The 23367-nt window shown below is 43.5% G+C and overlaps 1 protein-coding gene across 2 annotated transcripts in view; it reads left to right on the forward strand.

Annotated features, from left to right (window-relative positions):
- LOC137424722 (T-cell surface glycoprotein CD4-like) overlaps window positions 1-22462 on the forward strand; it is an 80932-nt gene extending 58470 nt beyond the window's left edge. Inside the window, exons 6-8 of one of the 2 annotated variants that reach the window (XM_078770907.1) lie at window positions 14892-14999; window positions 22072-22127; window positions 22207-22462. In XM_078770907.1, coding sequence (XP_078627033.1) covers window positions 14892-14999; window positions 22072-22127; window positions 22207-22323 — 281 coding nt within the window. In that variant the 3' untranslated portion in view covers window positions 22324-22462. Of the gene's footprint in view, window positions 1-6678; window positions 6827-14891; window positions 15000-22071; window positions 22128-22206 lie in introns of those variants that run through there. The other variant, XM_078770908.1, reaches the window with a different exon arrangement.
- Window positions 22463-23367: the final 905 nt, after the last annotated feature.

The following is a 23367-nucleotide window of genomic DNA, read 5'->3' on the forward strand; positions in this document are numbered from 1 at the left end:
AAAAAGCACAGGGCCCAGAACACTGCCTTGGGGAACTCCAGCCTGAACAGGAAGAGGAGATGAGAGAAACCCATTCAGCGCCACACGTTGACTACGACTAGAGAGGAAGTCCGCCAGCCATGCGTGGAGATTTCCATGGATACCAACAGAGGAGAGTTTGGTGAGCAGGGCGGGGTGCCAGACCGTATCGAAGGCACATGCTATGTCAAGGGAGACAGCTCGAATTTCCTGTTTGGCATTGAGGACCTCCATCCATTGCTGAGAAAGCAGAAGCAGCATGTCCAGAGTAGAGTGACCAGGTCTGAAACCAAATTGATGATCAGAGATCAAGCCATTGGAGAAGAGGAAAGATTTCATATCTGAAGCAATGATGGATTCCATGACTTTACTGATAATTGAGAGAAGGCTGATTGGTCTGTAGTTGCTAGGATCTGTTTTTGCACCTTTTTTGTGCAAAGCGGTGATGTTGGCAGATTTCCAAGCAGATGGCAGATGACCTTGAGCAAAAGAGAGTGTGAAGAGAACAGAGAGAGGGAGTGAAAGAGCGGAAGAACAAGATTTTAGGACCCGTGGGCTGATGCCATCACGTCCAGTTGCAGAATCAGAGTCGAGGGTTGACAGAAACTTTTCCACCTTGTCAGGAGGAAAGGACACAGAGTCCAGGAGCAGCTGGGTACGACTGGGTACGGTGGGTACAGAGAGGGATGGGTTTGGGACACAAGATTTAGAGGCAAACACAGAGTTGAGGCATTCAGCTTTTTCACGCGCGGAGTCAGCCGTGTGGCCGTTTGAGGTGAGGAAGGGGATGGAGGGGGAACAAACACCAGAAACAGATTTGACCAGACGCCACCAGGATTTGGAAGAGGGAGACAGATAAGAGAGTTCTGTCCTGAGAACGGATAGATATTGTTTCCTGGCTCTCCTGAGGGTGGACACACACTTGTTTCGGGCTTTGTGAAAGGAAATGAGATTTCCTTCCGTTGGCTTTGCTTTCCAGGAGACGAAAGCAAGTTGTTTCTGGGCAATAGCCTCACCACAAGATTCCGTGTACCATGGATGGGAGGAAGGGTATGACAACTGAAGACGAGATGGGATAAAGCTGTGCATGAGAGAGAGCAGTTTACTTTGGAAGAATTCCCAGGATGAGTTGATGTCAGAGGCGGTAGAGATGGGAGACCAGTCCAGATGATTGATGGCTGCTTGAAGACCATGCCAGTTGGCCTGAGTGAAATGCCAGACTCGTCGACGCTGAGGAGGCTGAGGAGGCTCTCTGAGAATGGTCAGAGAGATGTCCACTTTAACAAGCACATGATCAGATGAGCCGATTGGAGCAGAAGAAGAGCAGCAGACATTTTCAGGGAAGTTAGTCATAACCAAGTCCAGAAGAGAAGATGCTCCATTGATTGAGATCCGGGTCGGGAAATTGACAGATTGTGTCAGTACCAGTGAGTCACAGAAGTCCTTTGCTGAAGAGCCATGGCTGGTGAGAGAGGTACCCACACCCAGCCAACTGGCATGGTGACAATTGAAATCACCACATATGAGGAAGAGAGAGTTGGGATGGGTAGATAGAAGTTGGTCCATGTTATCAGACAGCGAGATGTGGATGGAGTCATCACTGTTTGGTGGACGGTACAACACACATATGAACAAAAGGTGGGAGCGAAGGGGAAGCCGTAGCCAAAGGTATTCCTGGGGGTGAGGTTGAGAGAGGGCAGTGCAGGGCGAGTGAGGAAGAGAGTTTTTTATAAAGATAGCAACCCCCCCTCCAGGACGAGGCTCAGGTCTATCATACCGGAGGAGGGAGTAACCTGGGAGAGATACCAAGGAATCAGAGACATCATGAAGGAGGAAAGTTTCTGTTCAGCAGATCACGTCTGGTTTGTCAGAAGCAACCTGTATGGAGAGATCAGTCAAGTTTGAGCGAAGGCCCCGGATGTTTGAGGTCCATACTGTTAAAGAAGAGGAAGGGGGAGCATCGGATACAGAACAGGGGGGGGAGCGGTATGGTATGATGTGGAAGAGGAGGAAGAGGTAGGGAGAGCTGTTGAAGGTGCGTCAGAGATTTCAGAACAGCTTGGAGAAAGGGAAGTATGGGGCGGACAAAAGGTTTGATGGTGATTGGGTGAGGCGCAGTGAGGTGTTGTTTGAGGAGGGGGAAGAGTGAGGCAGAAGGTTGGGGGAGGTGAAGTGGAGAGTTGGAAGGGGGAAGAAGCGGGGAGGATGCTTTGAGGAGGAGGGGTGAGAGGGGAGTCTAGGACGGGAGGAGTGAGGGAGGGTCTCAGAGGGGAGGGGTGTGGGGGGAGTTTAGGAGGGAAGGGGCAAGGGGGGAGATCTGAAAGGGATGGGTGATGGGGAAGATTTGGAGGGGAGGGGCAAGGGGGAAGATTTGAAAGGGATGGGTGATGGGGAAGATTTGGAGGGGAGGGGTGAGATTGGATTTTGAAAAATGTACGATTAATGGGAAACGAACATTTCTTGCAAAATGAGATTCTTGCGACCTTCGAGTCAAAAATACGTTTGAGGATGCTGAAGGATGGGTGGAGTTCTGGAGAGTTTCGGGAATGAATGAAAGATGCACTATAAGAGATGGAATTTTTTTTTGGAATGAATAGATTTGGTGAGCAAGCCGAAAGCATCCTTTTATAGAAGAAGAAGAAAAAGGTGTTATAGAATATGACAGAATACCATTCTTCAGGGGACAGATGGAACATTTTTTAACGACGTGAACAAAGAACGAACGAACAAATAAGAACGAAACGGATAAGAACAGAGAAGGGAATATATATATATATATATTTTATTTTTTTGAGTTGGGATGAAAACAAAGACAGAGACCGAACGTGGAACGTGAAAAATAGAGACCGAAAGGAATTGCGAGCGCCGAAAGGAAACCGACGATTCTGTACACAGGTATGAAAAACCAACACCAAGAATACTATTAGAGACACACCATTAGTTACATACACACCGAAAGAAAGATAAAGTTTCGACCTGTGGTAAACCCGGCCTTTCATTCTTTCATTCTTTCATTCCAAACAGCATAACTCCAATCACAAATTAAATAACATCAATATAAAAAAATTAACTTTTCACAACATTCGTGACACAAACAAATATTTAAATCCTCATGTGAAGTTCCATACGGTTGGGTGAACACAATTACGATTTCAAAATCGTAATTGTATTCACTCAATTCCAATCATCATTTGATACTTTAACAAAACGATTAACACGATTAACGTTTAACATTACGATCGAATGACGGTTGTATTTGTATATTATCAAACCAGTGCATTTCCGTCATCTGTCCACTTCCGCATTCGCGGCAGGTTTATAATTCTCATCAAAATCTAAACAGTATTTGTAGAATTTCAACAAAAGCCACATCACTGTTCATATCGGTAAATATTATTCCATCGTGTTTGGAAAAACTGGAAAATTGGAAAACTTGGAAAAACAATATAGCCTATTTTACTCCCAGGGGTCCCAGGAATACCCACCCAAAATATCGTTGCGATCGGTTCAGCCGTTTTTGCGGTACATTCGAACGGACGGACGGACATTTGGTGAATTATAGTAAGATGGTGGTAAATGTTCTCCTTTTACCATCGCCATAAAACGAATTTGTGGCGTCACACTTGGTTAGAGTATGAAACTCATTGAGACTTTGAGACAATGGCTCCCCAAGGCCATCTTTGATGCGCCCGATATCAATCACATGGGCACATTTTTGACGCCAGTTGAAAAAAAAAAAATTTGCTGGTATTTGTGGACTGAGAGCAGCAGCGATCACTGTGACATCATTATCTGGACTGTGAATGTCAATATCACGATGACTGGAACTGGTGAGCTTTGCATGGAGGAGGAGACGGGTGTCAGTCTCCTCGTGATCGCACTGCAACTCATCCACGAACTGGATATATAGCTCACCTGATGACACTTTCAACACGTGACATTGGTCAGAATGTGTCACATAAATGCTGTATTCTCGCCCAGATCAGGCAGTTTGCTTGACCTACAAATGGCGAAGATGAAATCAATCAGTGCTTCGTTATCTCACCCCTAGGGAGAAATTGATTTCACCGACTTGAACTTTGTGATCGGGTCTGTAATGTTCAGACGATGGAGTGTGATGTGCAGTATATGGAGGGTGATGTGCAGTATATAGTGTGATGTGCAGTTTATGGAGTGCGATGTGCAGTTTATGGAGTGTGATGTGCAGTATATGGAGGGTGATTGCAGTATATGGAGTGTGATGTGCAGTATATGCAGTGTGAAGTGCAGTATATGGAATGTGATGTGCAAAGTGCAGTGTGATATGCAGACTATGGAGTGTGATGTGCAGAATATGCATTGTGATGTGCAGAATATGCATTGTGATGTGCAGTATATGGAGGGGGATGTGCAGTATATGGAGGGTGATGTGCAGTATATGGAGGGTGATGTGCAGTATATGGAGTGCGATGTGCAGTATATGGAGTGTGATGTGCAGTATATGGAGTGTGATGTGCATTGTATGCAGTGTGATGTGCAGTATATGGAATGTGATGTGCAGAGTACAGTGTGAAGTGTGGTATATGGAGGGTGAAGTGCAGTATATGGAATGTGAGTGCAGTATTTGGAATGTGATGTGCAGACTGCAGTGCTATGTGCAGTATACGGAGTGTGATGTGCAGTATATGCAGTGTGATGTGCAGTAAATGCAGTGTGATGTGCAGTAAATGCAGTGTGATGTGAAGTATATGGAATGTGATGTGCATAGTGCAGCACATGTGATGTGCAGTATAATAAGTGTGATGTGCAGTATATGGAATGTGATGTGCAGAGTGCAGTGCATGTGATGTGCAGTAAATGCAGTGTGATGTGCAGTAAATGCAGTGTGAAGTGCAGTATATGGAGTGTAATGTGAAGCATTTGGAATGTGATGTGCAGAGTGCAGTGCATGTAATGTGCAGTATAATGAGTGTGATGTGCAGAGTGCATGATAATTGTGATACTGCAATCAGGCGGTCACCACTTACCCGTCTAAATCTAGCATCTTAAACCTGACCCGTCTAAATCTAGCATCTTAAACCTGACCCGTCTAAATCTAGCATCTTAAACCTGACCCGTCTAAATCTAGCATCTTAAACCTGACCCGTCTAAATCTAGCATCTTAAACCTGACCCGTCTAAATCTAGCATCTTAAACCTGACCCGTCTAAATCTAGCATCTTAAACCTGACCCGTCTAAATCTAGCATCTTAAACCTGACCCGTCTAAATCTAGCATCTTAAACCTGACCAGTCTAAATCTAGCATCTTAAACCTGACCCGTCTAAATCATTTCTCGAAGCAGTCACGATACTTATTCCATCTTACATTAGAGAACGGAGAACGGACATATTCTGTGCTTTTACCAAGGCCAGATGCAAAACACAGAATAAGAAAGACTTCCCATTATATTTTGCCTCAGACCTGACTCACCTCACACCGACATGGGGGCTGCCATTGGAAGACAAGTCGTGCAGGTGTTTACAAAAATACGGGTTCTGATTGGCCAAGTGCTATTACTATGCCAACTGGCCAAATTACTCCGCCGCTCAAGCCCCATGACGCGCTTCCACAAAGAGAAATGAGTGCTTGTAACTCGTACCCAATGCGAATCATTGGGCTTTGTTCACTCAGAGAACTTTAAACACACAACAGGAAATACCATTTTATCTATATTCTCAGTTCGACAAGTCGCACCTCTTCCACGGATCAAAATGATAGCAGCGGACTGCCCACAGCCCACACGCGCTCTCGTCTGGTGTGACTTTTAATTGAGATGGAACCTACCAGTGGGTTCACTTCTAACGCAGGCCAAAGATAAACTTCAGGTTAGTGATGACCCGACTGCAAAACTTTGACATTAGCAGTTCTACCTCCGGATAGTTGGAGAAATAGTCCATAACCAGTAGATACGGTTTACCAGCATAGAGGAAGATGGCACAGCCAACCTTGACACGTTTTCTTCGTCCTCCATGTGGCTGTTGGAGTTCTGCTCATTGAGCACTGCGGTGTTTCAGGCAGACTTCACAATGGCTCTCATAGTCTTCACTTTAGCCATTCATTGCTGGCCATTACATGGCCTTCGGTGCCCTTCATTTGCACTTCTCATTGCATAGGCAGAGGTCGTGGATTCTACTGAGCATGCCACTGTGCATGTTGAAGGGAACGGCTATCCGTTGACCTTTTATCGGCATTCCATCTACCTCCGCAGTTCATCCTGAAATGCAGAGTATGGCTTTTATTTTATTATTATTTTTTAATACAAGATCGAGGCTCGTATAAGCGCTAACATTAATCACAAAAAAAAACGGACACATAAAACATAATAAGGGGAGCGGTAGACAAGATGGGGAGAGAGGGGGAAGCACACAAACATAACATTTGATAGCAGACACATCGGGAGATCTGTGGGAGGGAGGGCTTGGGGGGAGGAGGTGTAGGAAGGTAGAGGCATAAAACACATGGACACTGCAAGGTCTTCCAGGAAAGGGGGGTAGGGATACTTTGGGCACTGTCTACAAATTTCCTTGATGCTGTTGGTCACCTGTTGTTTATATCGTTTTGGATTGGATAAAGTCTTGTACGATGAACAAACGCATTTTCTTCGTATTTAAAATGTAATTATTCTGAAACCTGATTTTCAGCGTCATTATTGCTGGTCGGTGTTTTCACGGGATGAATGGAGCTGAGTTTCCTTTGATTCAACACCGCCAATATTGAGCTGTAAAATGATGTTTTCCACAATTTGATATCGTGATTAAAAGTCGTGCGACACTTGTTCTGCATTAACCAAATGAGTCGTTCGTTGTCAATCGATTTAAAGTCCGAACGTCGGTTTAACTTCCTGTTTATTCTCTTCACCCTAGTCATCTGTTTAATGTAATGGGATTTAATGTTTTTAAAGAGCATTTATCATTTTAAAAATAATTCGATTCATACAACTTTACCTACTGCCTTTACGTACTCACAGGTTTTAACATATTGTCGTGTCGACCCTGTAGTGAAGACCTCAGGGTAAGAGATGACCAAACGAGCCAGAACTCCGAGGCGTATGAGCCGAATCGATGGCGATTCCTTCGTATGGCGCGCGAGGGAAACGGAGGTCCCGTGCTCTTATCTGAATGGAAGGACGTGACGGGTGGTTATCCAAAATCACGAACACAGAAACGAACAAAACAGGCACGACAACGGAATGCAATAAATACGGGGTTTCGTAAAATAATGCAAAGTAACAGGGAAGGTGAGGTGAGATAAAATTCCGAAATGAGGGACCCTCCAGACAGACTCGTATACAGACACAGGGAGAAATTAGAATTGCACTCAGTAGAGAGCATAGCTCTACCTGGTTGGCCATATCACTCAATGGTGAAGAATCACTTGAGATTTTACTTGCCGGATCCGAATCTTCACCAAAATTGAATTGGTTCTTCCTTGTCACACATACAACCTGTCCACCATGTTTTGTCCAAATCCATCCATAACCTTTTGAGATATCCCGCTATGTATCGTTTTTGGCCCTATCTCTCCATGGTGAAGAATCACTTCAAATTAAATAAATCTAATATCCAAATCCACATTCAGATCTTCATCAAAATTGAATTGAATCGTCCTTGTCAGACACCCAACCAGTCCACCAAGTTTCGTCCAAATCCGTCTGCAACTCTTTAAGATATCCCGCTATGTATCGTTTTTGTCCCTATCTCCCAATGGTGAAGATTTACTTAAAATTAAATTAATCTCATATCCAAATCCATATTCAGATCTTCACCAAAATCTAATCATTTCGTCCTTGTCACATACGCTACTTCTCTGTCAATTTTCGTCCAAATCCGTCCACAACTTTTTGAGCTATCTTGTTCACAATCTAACAAACGGACAGACAGGGGTGAAAACATAACCATCCACCTTTGGTGGTGGAGGTAAAAATGAAAAGAAAATGTGTTTGTGTGGTGCATTGGCCAGTATTCAGCCTGGCGTCTTCAAATGGCCCTCAAAAACCTGGTGGTCGTCGAATGGGTCCTGAGTCACTGCATGGGAAAACACACGATGGCGCGAAGTCACACCGCAGCCAGCCGCCCAAGCGAGGCAGCGGGTAGAATCACCACCCTTGGTCCTGCACATTCGACTGCACGAAGCTTCAGCTGTCTCTCAGGCGCACCCAGCACGAAGCGCAACACGATTGCGTCCTCCCTCGTCGGCGGCGACCATGCACGAAGAGACTAAAAGGGAGAGAGAGCAAGAGAGATCACCTCCGACCAAGCCAGAACCACAAGAGAGCACAATATAAAAGGCCGTCGCTCACCACTAAGCCCAGGACAGAGAGAGAGAACAATCATGATCCCTTTGCTTTTCTTCCTCCATTCTTGAAGGTTCCCGTTGACCAAGCGAGGCAGCGGGGTGTGACCCTTTAATCACAGCACTCACTCCAATCACGATTCAATCACCCCCATCGTTCTTCAACCAATCCTCCTTCAGGGCGTGACCTCACGGCCATTCTTGACCACCCATAGAGAATGTCCGGCTGGGCAGGGTGTACTTGTCGGTCGTAATGTCTGGGTACTGTCGGCGATGATGGTTGTTGTTGTAATGGCGGTCTTTTTTAGATGAAATAAAACATAAGGGAAAAATCACAGTGCAATTACACACTGGGGATTATTCTTAAGCCCTACCTAATCAGCATAGCTCCACCCCTCGTATGGAGACACATAGACGATCTTACCCAGACAGTCGGCCTAATGGATTCCTACTTATTTACATGAAGGTGGGCTTCTTTTTTGCTTCCTCAGAGCATTCTAATGTATACAGTTCTATCTCGACTGAGGTATTTCATTACCTACCCCCACACACATCAGATATATGTAGGGTGCCCCTTCATATGAATATTTCTAGAGCATTACTTGGTTCCTCCTAAGAATACAAGGGTCATACAGCATGCATGAGATTTTTTGAAAGTCCCTTATTGTCTATTGTCTGGCATTTTCCACAAGCCATGGAGTGTACCTTCTTTTTTGTTGTTTGGCATTTTCTACAAGCTATGGAATGTCCTTTCTTTTCTTTGCCACATGGCACATACCATATAAAGGGGTTGTTTTTATGCCACTGGCATTTTCCCAAAAATGTCCTTCATTTTCTATGGCCATCACAATGATGGATGAAAAAAATGCATGCTGACATCACATACATCAATTAAAAACTAACCTATTTTCCACGGTCTGTATGGGGGTCCTGCCCGATACTGCAAACCATCTCTCCCATTGCTCGTCATGAAATATGGTATCAATCGTATCCTGGACAAAGAAAAAATTGTGCCGCCATTCTTTTTGTTCTTCTTTCATTCTTTCAGCACACAATTCATTCTATAATGATTACTACCTGTGTCGAAATTTTTTCTGTGTCCAACTTTTTGTGGTTCGCCTCTATGAGCAAAGCAAAATGTAGGGCACTTAGGTGGAATTTATTTAGAAAGCCATTAATTAGACACATTGGGCGATGTATATTCCAAGTTTCAGCGAGTTTCAATGTATAGCCTTTCAGATATGAGCGTCAACACATTTCGGGCGGAAGGACGAACGGACTGATGGACGGACAGACAGACACCAACGTGAATACGAGGGTTTTCTTAATAAAACTCAAGAATGAGTAAATGGACGTTGCTGAAATTTGGAACATATTACCTCGATATACAAAGTATTTACTGAAATTTGCAGCCGATTTTGTCCAGTAGAAGCCGAGAAACGAATTTTCAGTCCAACTGTTAAAGCTGCATACAGAGAAACGATCCCATATATATAGGGAGGGGAACTTTGCACCTCCCTTGATAATGTGCATATGTATGAATAATTTGTGTAAGAAATGAATAAAGTTCGTATGTACTATGTACCAACCAATTGCAAACATGCTGGGAGTGATTTATTATTTGTGACAAGCACGATGTGTGTCCACATTATAGGCCACAATTGGATTAGATGGACGAATTCTACACATGTGCAGTGCAGACTATTTTACCAGTCCCTCTTGGACCATAATTGCACATTACATAAACTTGCAAGTGTTGACATTGCAGACATATTGGACAAACGCGATATGTACATGATGAATACTGATGATAATTAGAGATGATGGATGAATAGCACATGTACACCTACTTCTGCAATAGAATGGAAAACTAATATAATGTATGGCATTTCAATTATTTCCAGAAAAATGAAGGACCGTGAAGCACTCCCCTTCAATCCAGTTACAGTATCTTGGTCTTTGCACATAAAACACAAACCATCTGAAGGGGATAAAATCAAGCTGATGGAGTGCAAAGCGAGGCACTGCAAAATATTCAGATAACACCTCAGCATGGAGACAAGTTTCACAAAGAGCAAGCAGATCCAGAGAATTCAGTTTCAAGAAGGATTGGATGGCAGAAAAATTGCCACGAACCCCCCTAATATTAGCATAGCAGATACTTAGAGGCATCTACAGTCACGTGAAAAAGTAAGTACACCCCATGTAAAGTTTTGACTTTTTCAACGTATTTCAACATACAGCTATTTGATCTTCATTTCAACAATATTGACAGATAAAGGTGATATAATATAACAAATATCATGAAACATTTACACTTTGTAGTCCATTGTATAAAACATAAATGCAAATTTCGCATAAGGAAAAAGTAAAGGGCCTATCTCATTGGCCTGGAGACTAGGTGGCGACCTGGTGGCGGCTCGAGTCTCCGCTAGTTGCGGAGACGTCTCCGTAACGTCTCCTGGAGACTAGCCGGGTCTCCGGGAAGTCGCGGGAAATTCAAACATGTTCGATTTTTCGGCGATGTCGCGGAGACTAATTTTGTCCGCGACTGGGGAGACGTCTCCGCGCCCTGCTGGAGACCAAGGAGACTGAGGAGACGTTGCGGCGACGTCTCCGCGACGCTGCTTGACCCACTTTAGAGACCACGTGACTGAGCGCGTGCTGGCATCATCGAGACGCCTTCACTCCTGGTCCAAGTCAGGTACAGGATCCGGTCAAGGTCTTCATCATTTGGTACTTGTTCATGCTACTGCTGCTGCTCCTTGTACTGGCCTTGGAATAGGCCCCACCATCTTGTCTTGCCAGGGGACAGCTCCAACTCCAGAGTAGTACTGTCCTTCCACCATGCCACCCAAGGGCAGTGGGGGCCGGAAGGGCAAGAAGGAGGATGAAGCAGTTGTAGCAGCTTCAGCACAGTTTGTGGATGCTGAGGCAGCAGTTGATGCTAGAGAAGATGAGGAACATGGTTCCAGCGGCGATCCGACTAGAAAACAATATGATTGGAAAGAGGGGCATCAAGAGGCAATGGCTGACTTCTGGGAGGATCATCCGGAATTTTACGATAAATCGTATGCAAGATACAAAGATAACCAATACAAGAAAGCAGCGGTTGAAACCTTCCTTGTTGATATGCAGAACATCTTCGAGGAGATCAAGAAGCCCATACCTACATGTGAGTGTATATTTAAATTGCATTGAATTTATATTTAATTGCATTAAAATAAATACATGCAAAAATATGTAAAAAATGTAGCAAAAGGAGTAGTGATGAATATCATCGCCCTGGTGTAGACGTCGCCCTGGCGTCGCCTTGGTGAGAGCGCAAGCCATTTTTTGGTCTCCCGAGTCGCCCGAGTTGCCGCGACTAATTAGTCGCGGCAGTCGCGGCGACGTCTCCGCCAATGAGATAGGCCCTTAAGTACACCCTTGGCTCTAATATGTGGTATTGCCCCCTTTGGCGGAAACAACCTCAAGTATGCGTTTCTTATGACTGTCTACCAGTCTCTGACATCGACTGGCAGAATTTTTTGCCCACTCCTCCATGCAGAATTCTTTCAGCTGTGCGATGTTTGAGGGGTTTCTTGCATGCACAGCTCGTTTCAAATCCACCCAGAACATCTCGATGGGATTTAGATCCGGGCTTTGACTTGGCCATTCCAGAACCCTCCATTTCTTTCTTTCAGCCATTCCTTGGTGGATTTACTGGTATGTTTAGGGTCATTGTCATGTTGCAAGGTCCACCTTCGGTTGAGCTTCAACAATCCGACAGATGGCCTCACATTATCCTCAAGCACCCTCTGGTACAATGAAGAATTCATAGTGGATTATATGATGGTGAGCTGCCCAGGCCCTGATGCAGCAAAGCTGCCCCAAACCATAATATTTCCACCACCATGCTTTACAGTTGGTATCAGGTTCTTTTTGCCAAACATGTCTTCTGGTAATGTGGCCAAATATCTCTACCTTTGACTCATCTGTCCACAGCACATTGTTCCAGTAGTGCTGGTCTTTGCCTAGGTGTTCATTGGCAAACTTTAGTCTTGCCCTGATGTTCTTTCTGCACAGCAAAGGTTTCCTCCTGGCCCACCACACCTCCCATGTAGATCAAATTTGTGCAGCCTCTTTCTAATGGTAGACGCGTGCACTTTGACATCAACAGTGGCAAGAGCTACCTGAAGGTCCTGTGATGACATTCTGGGGGTTCTTCGAGACTTCTTTCAGCATCTTGCGGTCTGCTCTCAGGCTGAACTTGCTGGGGCGGCCTGGCCTGAACAAGTTGGCAGTTGTTTGGAATCTTCTCCACTTGTAGATGATCTTCTGGACAGTCGAATGATTGATTTCAAATTGTTTGGAGATCTTTTTAAATCCCTTCCCAGACTCGTAGGCATCTATTACCTTCTTTCTGAAGGCCTCAGAGAGGTCTTTTGATCTAGGCATGGTGACGCCGCACACTTCAACAACAAAGAGCAAACCAAACTAAATGTCTGAGGTTGAAATAAGACAGGTTCCTCCAAGATCCTCTCTAACGATGTTCTAATTATTTGCACCTGAGCTGGTGCACCTGATTCTAATTTTAGGTATTTGAAGTGGTGATAAATGTAGGGGTGACTTACTTTTTCCACATGCGAAATTTGCATTTATGTTTATTTAAATTATACAATGGACTACAAAATGTAAATGTTTCATGATATTTGTTATATTATATCACCTTTATCTATCAATATTGTTGAAATGAAGATCAAATAGCTGTATGTTGAAATATGTTGAAAAAGTCAAAACTTTACATGGGGTGTACTTAATTTTTCACGTGACTGTACTTAGGTGCCCTTGGTGGCGGGACCTGTAATGCAGATTGAAACCGAGTTTCATTAGATTGAATAGTCATAGTGTTACATTATATAGAGAACGAAAGAAGGGGAAAAAAGGATCGTTAGTTCACCAATCTACATGTCATGTGCAAGGCCACAATGGAGACAAAACATCAAGACAAAAGAGCTACGGGTGGAGGCTGTCAGAGGTTCAGTGAGGATTCTCAAAGGAGCCCTTGGAACAAAGCTGTGAGAATGAAGTTTCACAATCTGGTTCATGATTAACGATCATTCACCAAAAAAGGAGGTGGAGATTTCGATTTCTGGGAGCACTTCATCCCACCTCCTAAAACCGGCATATGGGGATACCAACCAACGAGAGACGTCAAGACCCTAAATGAACCCCAAGCCGGAGCAGAGGCACCCTGATGGCCCGGGAATGCAACCGGAAGTAGATGTAAGGGCCACCATCCATGCATGTCCATGGCAGTGCAGCTTCCCTGGCATTTTGCAAACGCGGATGGATCAGCCGCTCAATGTATTACCATTGAGTTCGGGATCCTATACTATCGAGTGCCATGACCTGCAGTATGTCTTTAACCTGCACCCTTCAGAGTGATCAGACTCAGGTTGTGAAACACAGGGCTATTAAAGTTTGCATTAAGTGCTGGGGGTACTAAGTGTCAGGTACATGAATGTAACGACAAACTAACCATCCCCAAAAATGGAACAACTAGCCCCTAAAACCGAAACAAGACAAACATAGAAAGTTTGGCTCTTCACAGTACAAAAAGGGCTGGGATGGGTTATTAGTCTGCTTCAAGACAACAGATAGTACATTTACCCCCATTTTTGGTTGACTGCCGACCAAGGCTAACAAGCTCGACCCGCCCAGAGTACCCGGTCTTAAGGTGCTGGGGATTTGCCTAAACCATCTGCCTTTAGTAAGAAACAGGGTCGGTCGGAGAAGCCAGGCAGTAGGATTTGGTTGGGCTCTTTGAGGCACTGCGCTATATTTAGGACTTTTCAGAGGAGATGGAGATGCTCAATCAACCAACCCAATCCCAGCACATTCCCCAACCCATTATGACCACCCTTCTTGAAAAATCTCTTTTCTGTCGAGTTCTTCTTCTAGCTTCTCCCTTCCGAGCAATTGGTACACACCTGGGTGCAGGAATGACTGGTACTGCATCCTCTCGGAGTTGGATAGAATGCACTGCACACCTGGCATGCATCCGATCTCTGCAAACAGTGATGGGTGAGTCTTTTGACTCATGGGGCTAACTACAACAAAAAGCAAGGCAATTATTTGTGGGTCTGTGTCTGTCTGCATGTCATAGGGAAAAAAACACAAGTGGTCAATCTCTACTAAAGTTTGCATAAGTGCTGGGGGGTACTAAGGGTCAGGTTATGGGCACAACCTCCCCTCTCTCTGTGCACCCCTGGCACTGTGCTCAGAAGGGGAAAATGGCTTTTGATCTTGCCTGTACATGTGGCACAGTACAAGTGGTTCACTGAACCCTGCTGAAAATGGGGATTAATAGCCACAACCCAAAATATATTTGCTCCAACTCCCCCAATATCTCTCCTTCAATATCTCCTCGACTGCTCCTGTGGTGAGCAGGTGTTTCTAGTGTTAAAAAGTATACAGTTCCTCAATTTTACCTTCATTCATTCTTTCAATATGTGTGGTACATACAAGATTCTTCGAATACACGCCTCACCGTTTTGTTGTAAATGTTTTTCTGCAGTGAAACAACAATTGAATTGGTTGCAGGTGGGAATTGGCATTGCAGTGTTTGTACTCCTAGTCATGATCATTGCCATGCTTCTGTTTTGGAACAAGCAGAGGAAGAAAGGTACGAACCCTGCATTGTAAATCATTTTTCTTTCACAATATACATTTACTTTAGGGTTTAATATACAGTATCTGAGGAAGAATCTCGTATTGTTAAATACTCCAACATATGTTTGTGGACTTTACTACATTCGGTGCAAATTGATATTGTCCTGTCCACAGCTGGTTACCACCGAGCCATGGACAGATGAGCCAAACCCAGCTTTAATCCCCGAGGCAATCCAATTATGGCTGTTCTGACGGTCAGGGACCGAAGAACCACGAAGCGTTTATTCTCATGAACACACGGGTTTATTCCGAACCCACCAATAACACAATAAAAACGTAACAATAATTATTCACAGCAAAAGAAGGTGCGGAATGAGAATAAATAAAAGAAGTACTGAGGTAAAAATGCGACGGCAAGGATTCTCTCACACAGACACAGTCACACACAGGGTGAAGTAAGAAAATAAAAGACACGCTCCGGCACTCAGCTGGACCAAATTTATCCTGTGGCAAGTCAGCAGCCGTTGAAACCTGAAGCCACACAGGCGGGAAGCCCGGAAAATGGTGAACCAAAACCGCGCGTCGAGAACGCCGCGGTCGCCCGGGATTGAGGCGAGTGGTGTAGACAGCCCTCTTTCTCTCCAGTCTCAAGGTTCCACAATCCTTTTTGAGTGATAACTGGTATTAATAGCCTCCTCTAGGGGAAAGGAAAATACGTCCTGCAGCACCCCCGGGACAGTAGAAAAAGCTTTTACATGGGCACACTAAAAACACTCTTCTCTCTCGAACCTTCTTTTTCCCCGTTGCTTTTTTGCTCACGCTCTCCCCGCCAACGTTATCGGGCCACGTCACACCGGGGAGTGGGGGAGGGGAGGGGGGAGAGGAGTTGGCTGCCGGCCCTGTTCCCCACCCATCAAACCATTGTAGCTCTGTCTCTCACAGGTGGGTCTTTGCCTTATCATGTCCATTGGAGCGTGAATAGCTTGGTCGGCTGATGTTATAAATGTTACGGATGGCCACAGGGGGTATGACGAAGAAGGGAAATTAACCGTAATCCTTACTACTAAGTAACACGGCATCACCCCCCATATGATGCACAATTAAATGCAATCTTAAGCTGCATTTTCCCTACTTATTACATCAAAATGCTCCTCCTACATGTCGCACGGTCCGGTCCATCCTATTCTTAAGCAATCCCACCTTTACTATGATATTCTCAAACCTCCCCCCATAAACGTAACAATATTCACACTATATAAGATTACAAATCAAACAAGATGTTCAAAATGTTCTCAGAGCGTGGCACAATTATCCAAGAAATGCCAACGTTTTATATCTTTCAATATGCAATTTATAAATGAATAGTCAAAAGATGTTTCTTTCTTACCAGCTCTAGATACCTCTCTGTTGATAAATTATAGAAAACCCTTGGCTTTTCGTTGACTATTGCAAGTATCTCGGTCTAAGGACTTATAACGCCATAAATACATAATTTGTTGGTATTTTAAAAGAAAGTCGACTGTTTGAAAGGAGGTGGACCATGACCTCTTAATTTCTACCTACATCACTGTCGTGAAACTAGAATGGCATTCGGTAGAGCGCATACCTCTGCTAGGCTGAAAAGTTTCCATATCATGGGTCAGAATTTGAGAGGACAATAGATGGCTGGTGGTACACTGCGTGTTTGAAGTCCTCGAGGGAAGAGTGAGCAAAACAGCCTGCAGTGTGATTCCATAGATGAGAGAAGCAAGGAATTAAAAAAAAAGTCGAGGTGTGCAGTAAGCCTGGATTTTGGAAGTTTAATCAGGAGGGGGTTTATGGAAGAATGCATGTGTAATAGAATATATAAGGAGGGTTGCAGGACTGATAGAGAGGAGGGAGCAATGTTGATGAATAGATGTTAGAGAAAACAGAGACCAGTATTTTGTCTGCCATGTGACAGCAACAGACCTATTACTTTGGCCTTAATAGGGGAGATTCCAATAGTTTTGAGAGATTTGGATTCCACAGACCGAGTAGAGACAGATGTGATGCTGGAGCGCCAATCCATAGTGGAGAGCAGTACTCCATTGATTGTGCTTTGGACAAAGGCCTTGGAAGATTGAGAGTCGCTCTGATTTTCCAATTAAGATTTGGATTGACGTAGGATACCTAGTCTGTGGCTGGCTTTGGCAACCGGCTTTGCTGCTGGGTCGGCCCATGAAAGGTCATGGCTGATGGTGAGACCTGGATGTTCATTAGATTGAACCAAGACCATTTCCTTCACTTTTCCTCCTCCAAGAACATCAGTGTGATACAGAAAACAGATTGGCATGGCAAGGTTACCATATTTCGAGTTCTCAGTAAATCTGCAATTATCACAGCTTCCATGTGCGCATTTGTGACTTTCAGAATATTTTTTGGAAGAAAAGGGACAAGTAAATGTCAGAAACTAAAACTACAGAAATTACTTTTTAATCAATCCTTCAATTACAACAGAAGAGATATAAAATGCTTGCATTGTATGAATTCAGGAAAAGGCAGTGGTGTTGATATTACATGTCCCCAGATTTTCTGAAAAACCCTTTGCCCTAAGTGTAGAAAATAGCTTGCCAAGTTTGTCTCATATTATCTTGGATTATGGGATTGCAAATGTATGACCGAAAGCCAAAGTGATTGCAACCCTAAAACCAGGGAGATATCATTCTCACGTTTGCAATTACCGACCAATAACTCTGCAAAGCTGTAGTTATCAACGGCTTAAGCGATTAATCCTTCTGTGAAGAATTCCTACAGTGGAATATGTTTTGAGTGACACTCAAGCAATCTTTCGCCGAAGCCACAGCACATGTGATCGAAAGCCAAACCATCGCCACTGAAAATGAAAACACTGGGATAAAAAGAAGTCCTTCGACACTGGGATACACAGGATATGCATCCAACCTTCTGAAACAGAAAGTTTCAAGTCGTATTTGACAGCAAATTGAGCTCATGTATGTACTATATCCAGATTCTGGGGAAATCAGAAAAATGACCAATCACAGAGATCTGTGCGAGCCCCCAACACTTTTGTCAATGACCTGCTAATCTTATGGTTGGATAGATGTTGTTGTCTGGCTCTCCAGAGTGGACACACTCTTTACTTATTTCAAGCTTTGTGGAATGATCTGAGGTTGTCTTCGGTTGGATTTGCCTTCCAGGAGAATGCAAGTCGTTTTGAAGCAATTGCCTCTCCACAGAATTCAGAGTACCAAGAGTAGGAGGATGCATGGTTCAGTTAATTGAATAGATGCGATGAATCTGTGCATAAAAGAGAGCAGGTTTCTGGAGAAGAAATCACAAAACTGAATGAATATCAGCGGCGGTGTATATAGTAGACCAGTCCTGAAGTATTTATAAAAAGTGTTTTTTGTTTTTTATTCTGTGAATACGTGAAGCACAAATGTAGAAGCAGGTCACATGTGATGAACTGCAAATACGCACGGGGTCCGCGAATGATGAGGATCGATTGTACTTCAAAACTGGAGGTTCTTGGAAGTATTATGACAGGTGATTTGTGTTCTGCAGTCTTCAAGTATGTAATTCAATTTTAATAAAATAAAGATTGTATATGTCATATTCCTGGTTATTAGTAACTAACAGTAAGTTTCCTGTTTGGAATGATTTTCAATTTTGTTTGAATATCAGATTGGCAAACAGAGGACAAAATCTCACTCTCTGCGCTTGTGCGATTGGGACGAATTCAGAGCCAAAAGCAGACTTGTCTTCCGATTCATGTTCAAAATATAACATTCAATTTTAATAAGTTGTTCCTCGTTCATAAACTGATAAGACAAACAGACAGACGGACGGATGGACGTGAACCAATTGCTTAATGCCGCTTTTCGCTTTGCGTATGCGGGGTAGAAATCCACCATCAATTCAAACACTAATAAAAAATACCACTCGGCCCATCCTTCACAAGGAAGTGTTCAAAAACAGCAGCAAGAAACGATGTGAACAAGGTTGGTGCAAACACAGCCCTGCTTCACGCGCTTCTCAATTGCGAAAGGAGCCGACAGCCTATTATTAATTTTGATGTGACCATTCATATCGTGCAGACTCAAGCAGTCTTTCGCCTAAGCTACAGCACATGTGATCAAGTTCTTGCCACTAACCATCGCCACTGAATGAATCAGTGAGGTATCTGCCCTACCAGTGAGATACAAAGTGTGAAATTGTTCAGCCTGACAGAGGTATACGCTCCGAGTGCCGGTGTAGGAGGATAAAATCACTCCCCAGGATGAAATCACTCCCCCTAGGATTTTAACACTCCCCGTTGCAGGATCAAATGACCCCAGGATTATAACACTCCCCCTATATATTTTGTGATTTAAACAATATTTATTGCATGGTAATGACATACAACCATGACAAAGTTAATGAATACTAGAGCGTGCCCGTACGTGGGTGCAAAAAAACATGCGTGCAAACAACAACAACAAAAAAAAACTTTGAAACCACGTGGCAGTAACGACCACAGAACCCCCCCCCCTCTATTTACATGAAATGGTTTGGTCCATTCGCAAAGCCAAAGCGAACGGCTTGCGAGTACGGTAGAACCCCCCCCCCCTCTATTTACATGAAATGGTTTGGTCCATTCGCAAAGCCAAAGCGAACGGCGAACGGCTAAATCGCCATAGCTCGGTAACTACTTGTCCGATTAATATGAAACCTTGAAAAGGCACATCCTCAGGTCCCCAGCAATATACCTGGCAAGTTTCAAGTATATCGGACCTGTGGTTGTCGAGAAACAGCGGTCACAGACACACAGACACACAGACACACACACATACACACACACAGAGATTACTGGAATTATAGATAGACTAGGGCATGCCCGTACGTGGGTGCAATGCCCGTACGTGGGTACGTGGGTACGTGGGTGCGAGTACGGTGACAATTCCCCCCCCCCCTCTATTTACATGAAATGGTTTGGTCCATGAAATGGTTTGGTTCATTCGCAACGCCAAAGCGAACGGCGAACGCTTTACATGAAATGGTTTGGTCCATGAAATGTTTTGGTTCATTCGCAACGCCAAAGCGAACGGCGAACGGCTTGCGAGTACAGTGACAATCCCCCCCCTCTATTTACATGAAATGGTTTTAATTAGTTTTAAAACATAGTTTAACGCCAACATAGCGGCAACATAGTTTGCCAACGTGAAATAAATGAATACGCTCTCAAATGTGCCGTCCGAGGCAGAGTGTGTTCGCCACGTTCGGCACACGCGATAACTCGCTGCTCTCTGATTGGTTGAATCGTTTTTTGGACATAGCTCGGTAAGTACTTGTCCGATTAATATGAAACCTTGAAAAGGCACATCCTCGGGTCCCCAGCAATATACCTGGCAAGTTTAAAGTATATCGGACCCGTGGTTGTCGAGAAACAGCGGTCACAGACAAACACACATACACACATACAAACACACATACACACATACACACAGAGATTAATGGAATTATAGATAGATGAACATAAAATGATAAATGAATTTATAAACAGGGCAGAATGATGTCCTTTGTAAATGTCTCTCCCTAAAAATAAAAATACAATGTTTTTCGCATCCCTGTATTAAACTGGGTAAATCAAATAAAGAAAAGTATAAATTTAACATTCAAATAACTATATATTTTGATATTAGAGCATTCGCAGTAATCATTACGATACATTTACGATGTTTTATACGAAAAGGATATTTTCATTTCAACATATAATATGTCATTTTAAGTTACGTTCAATAACTTTACTTTGCTATAACTTTACTACCCCTAACCCTAACCCTATACATATAGATATGAAATGAAGTACACTGCATGATATAAAAAAACAAAAAAAAAAGCATAATAACTCTCATGTGAATATAAATGAACGGGAGTATTGATTAAATATACGGGGAAAACGGGACTCATGTCTTCTTTTGTTGTATTGAAATAATGATGGGCTCAAATATAGTACATGTATTCAACAATTTAACATTAAGATCCGACAATATGATGCACATGCTCACACGGTATACACTAAAATACATAGTAAAAGCTCTGTTGATCATTGCAACGACATCTAACATCCTGTGAGTTATATTTCCAAAGTAACTAAATATATCTTTCCATTCTTTCTGGGGGATTGACTTTATCCTAAAGGGGAGTGCTTTGATCCTGGAGGGAGTGTGTTGATCCTGACAGGGGGAGTGATTCTGTCCTAGGATAATTACACTCTAGAGTGTGCCAGTCCTAGGAATAGTTCACTCTAGAGTGTTTTATCCTTGGACAGAATCACTCTAGAGTGAGATTTTAGGGGAGTGAGAGAATCCTGCTACACCTGTAGTGAGATTTTAGGGGAGTGAGAGAATCCTGCTACACCGGTCTGGTTACCTCCGCCACTGGAGGTGGGCGGATGTTGTCTTTTTCCCACTGTCTGTTTTGCTGTGAACAGGATATTAAAAAAAAATGGAGGACAGATTCGGACGAAACTTGATGGACAGGTTGCGTTGGTGACAAGGAAGAATTGATTCAATTTTGCCGAAGTTTCGAATCCGCATCCGCATCAGATAATTTTTAAAAAGTTAATCTTCACCAGCGAGTGATTGGGCTAAAACCGATATATGGAGCAATATCTCAAACAGTTATGGAAGGATTTGGACGAAACTTGGTGGACAAGTTGGGTGTGTGACAAGGACGAATCATTGTGATTTTGGTGAAGATCCGAATAGGGATGCGGTCATTTTTGGTGATTTTGTACCCATACGAGAATTATATATATATATATTTCAGTGATTCTTCACCATGAGTGATGGAGTCAAAAACGATACATAGCATGATATTTGAAAAAGTTGTGGATGGATTATGAAAGATGGATGAGGTGGTTAGGGGACAAGAAAAAGCAATTAGATCTTAGTTCAGGTCCGGATCCAGATCCGGCCTATAAGTAGGATACAAAACATAAACTCTTCAACCTGACGGAAGTATGTGCTCTCCCGATTGCCATTCTAGTTCTTCCTGCCATCACTTTATTTCCCCTTGTATCTTAATTTTACATGCTCAAAACGTTTTTTTCTTTCCGCCAGATGCAAGACAGAATGAAATAAAAACAAATGAAACTCTGAATGGGGGAAATATCCCAGTAAGTATTTTTCTTTTCTTTAATATTTTATCTGATGGGAAAAAATAGTAAATAAAAAACTGCTTGTTCGGATTTTCAGGAGAATGAAGAAGAAGAAGAAGTGCAATACTCCACGGTGCACATCAAGAGTATAACAGCAGAGGCGGTGGAAGATTCCGATGACACAACTGAGTATGCTACACTGAAAAAACGTTAGAAAGAAGTTGCTGAAGCAAGATACGAACAACGCATTTTGTTACTTGGACTTATTGTTTAATAATTTCACGAATTAAATAATGAATCTCATTTATTGGCTGAAAATGTATGAACATTCCATTGGGTGAACACCATGATGATCTTTGCAGAGGCCCTTTTCTTAAGTCAGATGATATTGTGTAAAGAGATAAGTGTAGTCTTTGATACCTTTTTTCAAACTAGGGCATGCCCGTACTATATATATATCTAAAATTATATCCCCCCCCTCTATTTACATGAAATGGTTTGGTCCATTCGCAAAGCCAAAGCGAACGGCTTGCGAGTACGGTGACAACTGACAATCCCCCCCCTCTATTTACATGAAATGGTTTGGTCCATTCGCAAAGCCAAAGCGAACGGCAGTTACGAATCGCAGTTACGATGAATCGCAAAGTAGTTTTAATTAGTTTTAAAACATAGTTTAACGCCAACATAGCGCCAACATAGTTTGCCAACGTGAAATAAATGAATACGCTCTCAAATGTGCCGTCCGAGGCAGAGTCTGTTCGGCACGTTCGGCACACGTGATAGCTCGCTGCTCTCTGATTGGTTGAATCGTTTTTTGGACATAGCTCGCTAACTACTTGTCCGATTAATATGAAACCTTGAAAAGGCACATCCTCGGGTCCCCAGCAATATACCTGGCAAGTTTCAAGTATATCGGACCGGTAGTTGTCGAGAAACAGCGGTCGCATACACACAGACACACAGAGATTACTGGAATTATAGATAGATGGTATCCATGGGAATGTCCACACGTAGCTCGCAGACTTCTTCTGCTGTTGTCGTTAACGTAAGGCGCCAAATGGAATTCTCTGATCTCCCCTTCCTGTCCAGGCTGGAGTTCCTCAAGGCAGTGTTCTGGGCACTGTGCTTGTTCTGCTCTTTATGATCTCTCTCACTCACTGGAAAATCCTATCTTTATGCTGATGACCCCACTCTCTGCCGCTCCATATCTTAACCCTCAGATCGGCAGGCAGCAGCCCCATCACTCCATGCAGACCTG

The sequence above is a fragment of the Myxine glutinosa genome, chromosome 1, assembly GCF_964187855.1.
Source record: "Myxine glutinosa chromosome 1, kmMyxGlut1.1, whole genome shotgun sequence".
Classification (NCBI taxonomy): Eukaryota; Metazoa; Chordata; class Myxini; order Myxiniformes; family Myxinidae; genus Myxine; species Myxine glutinosa.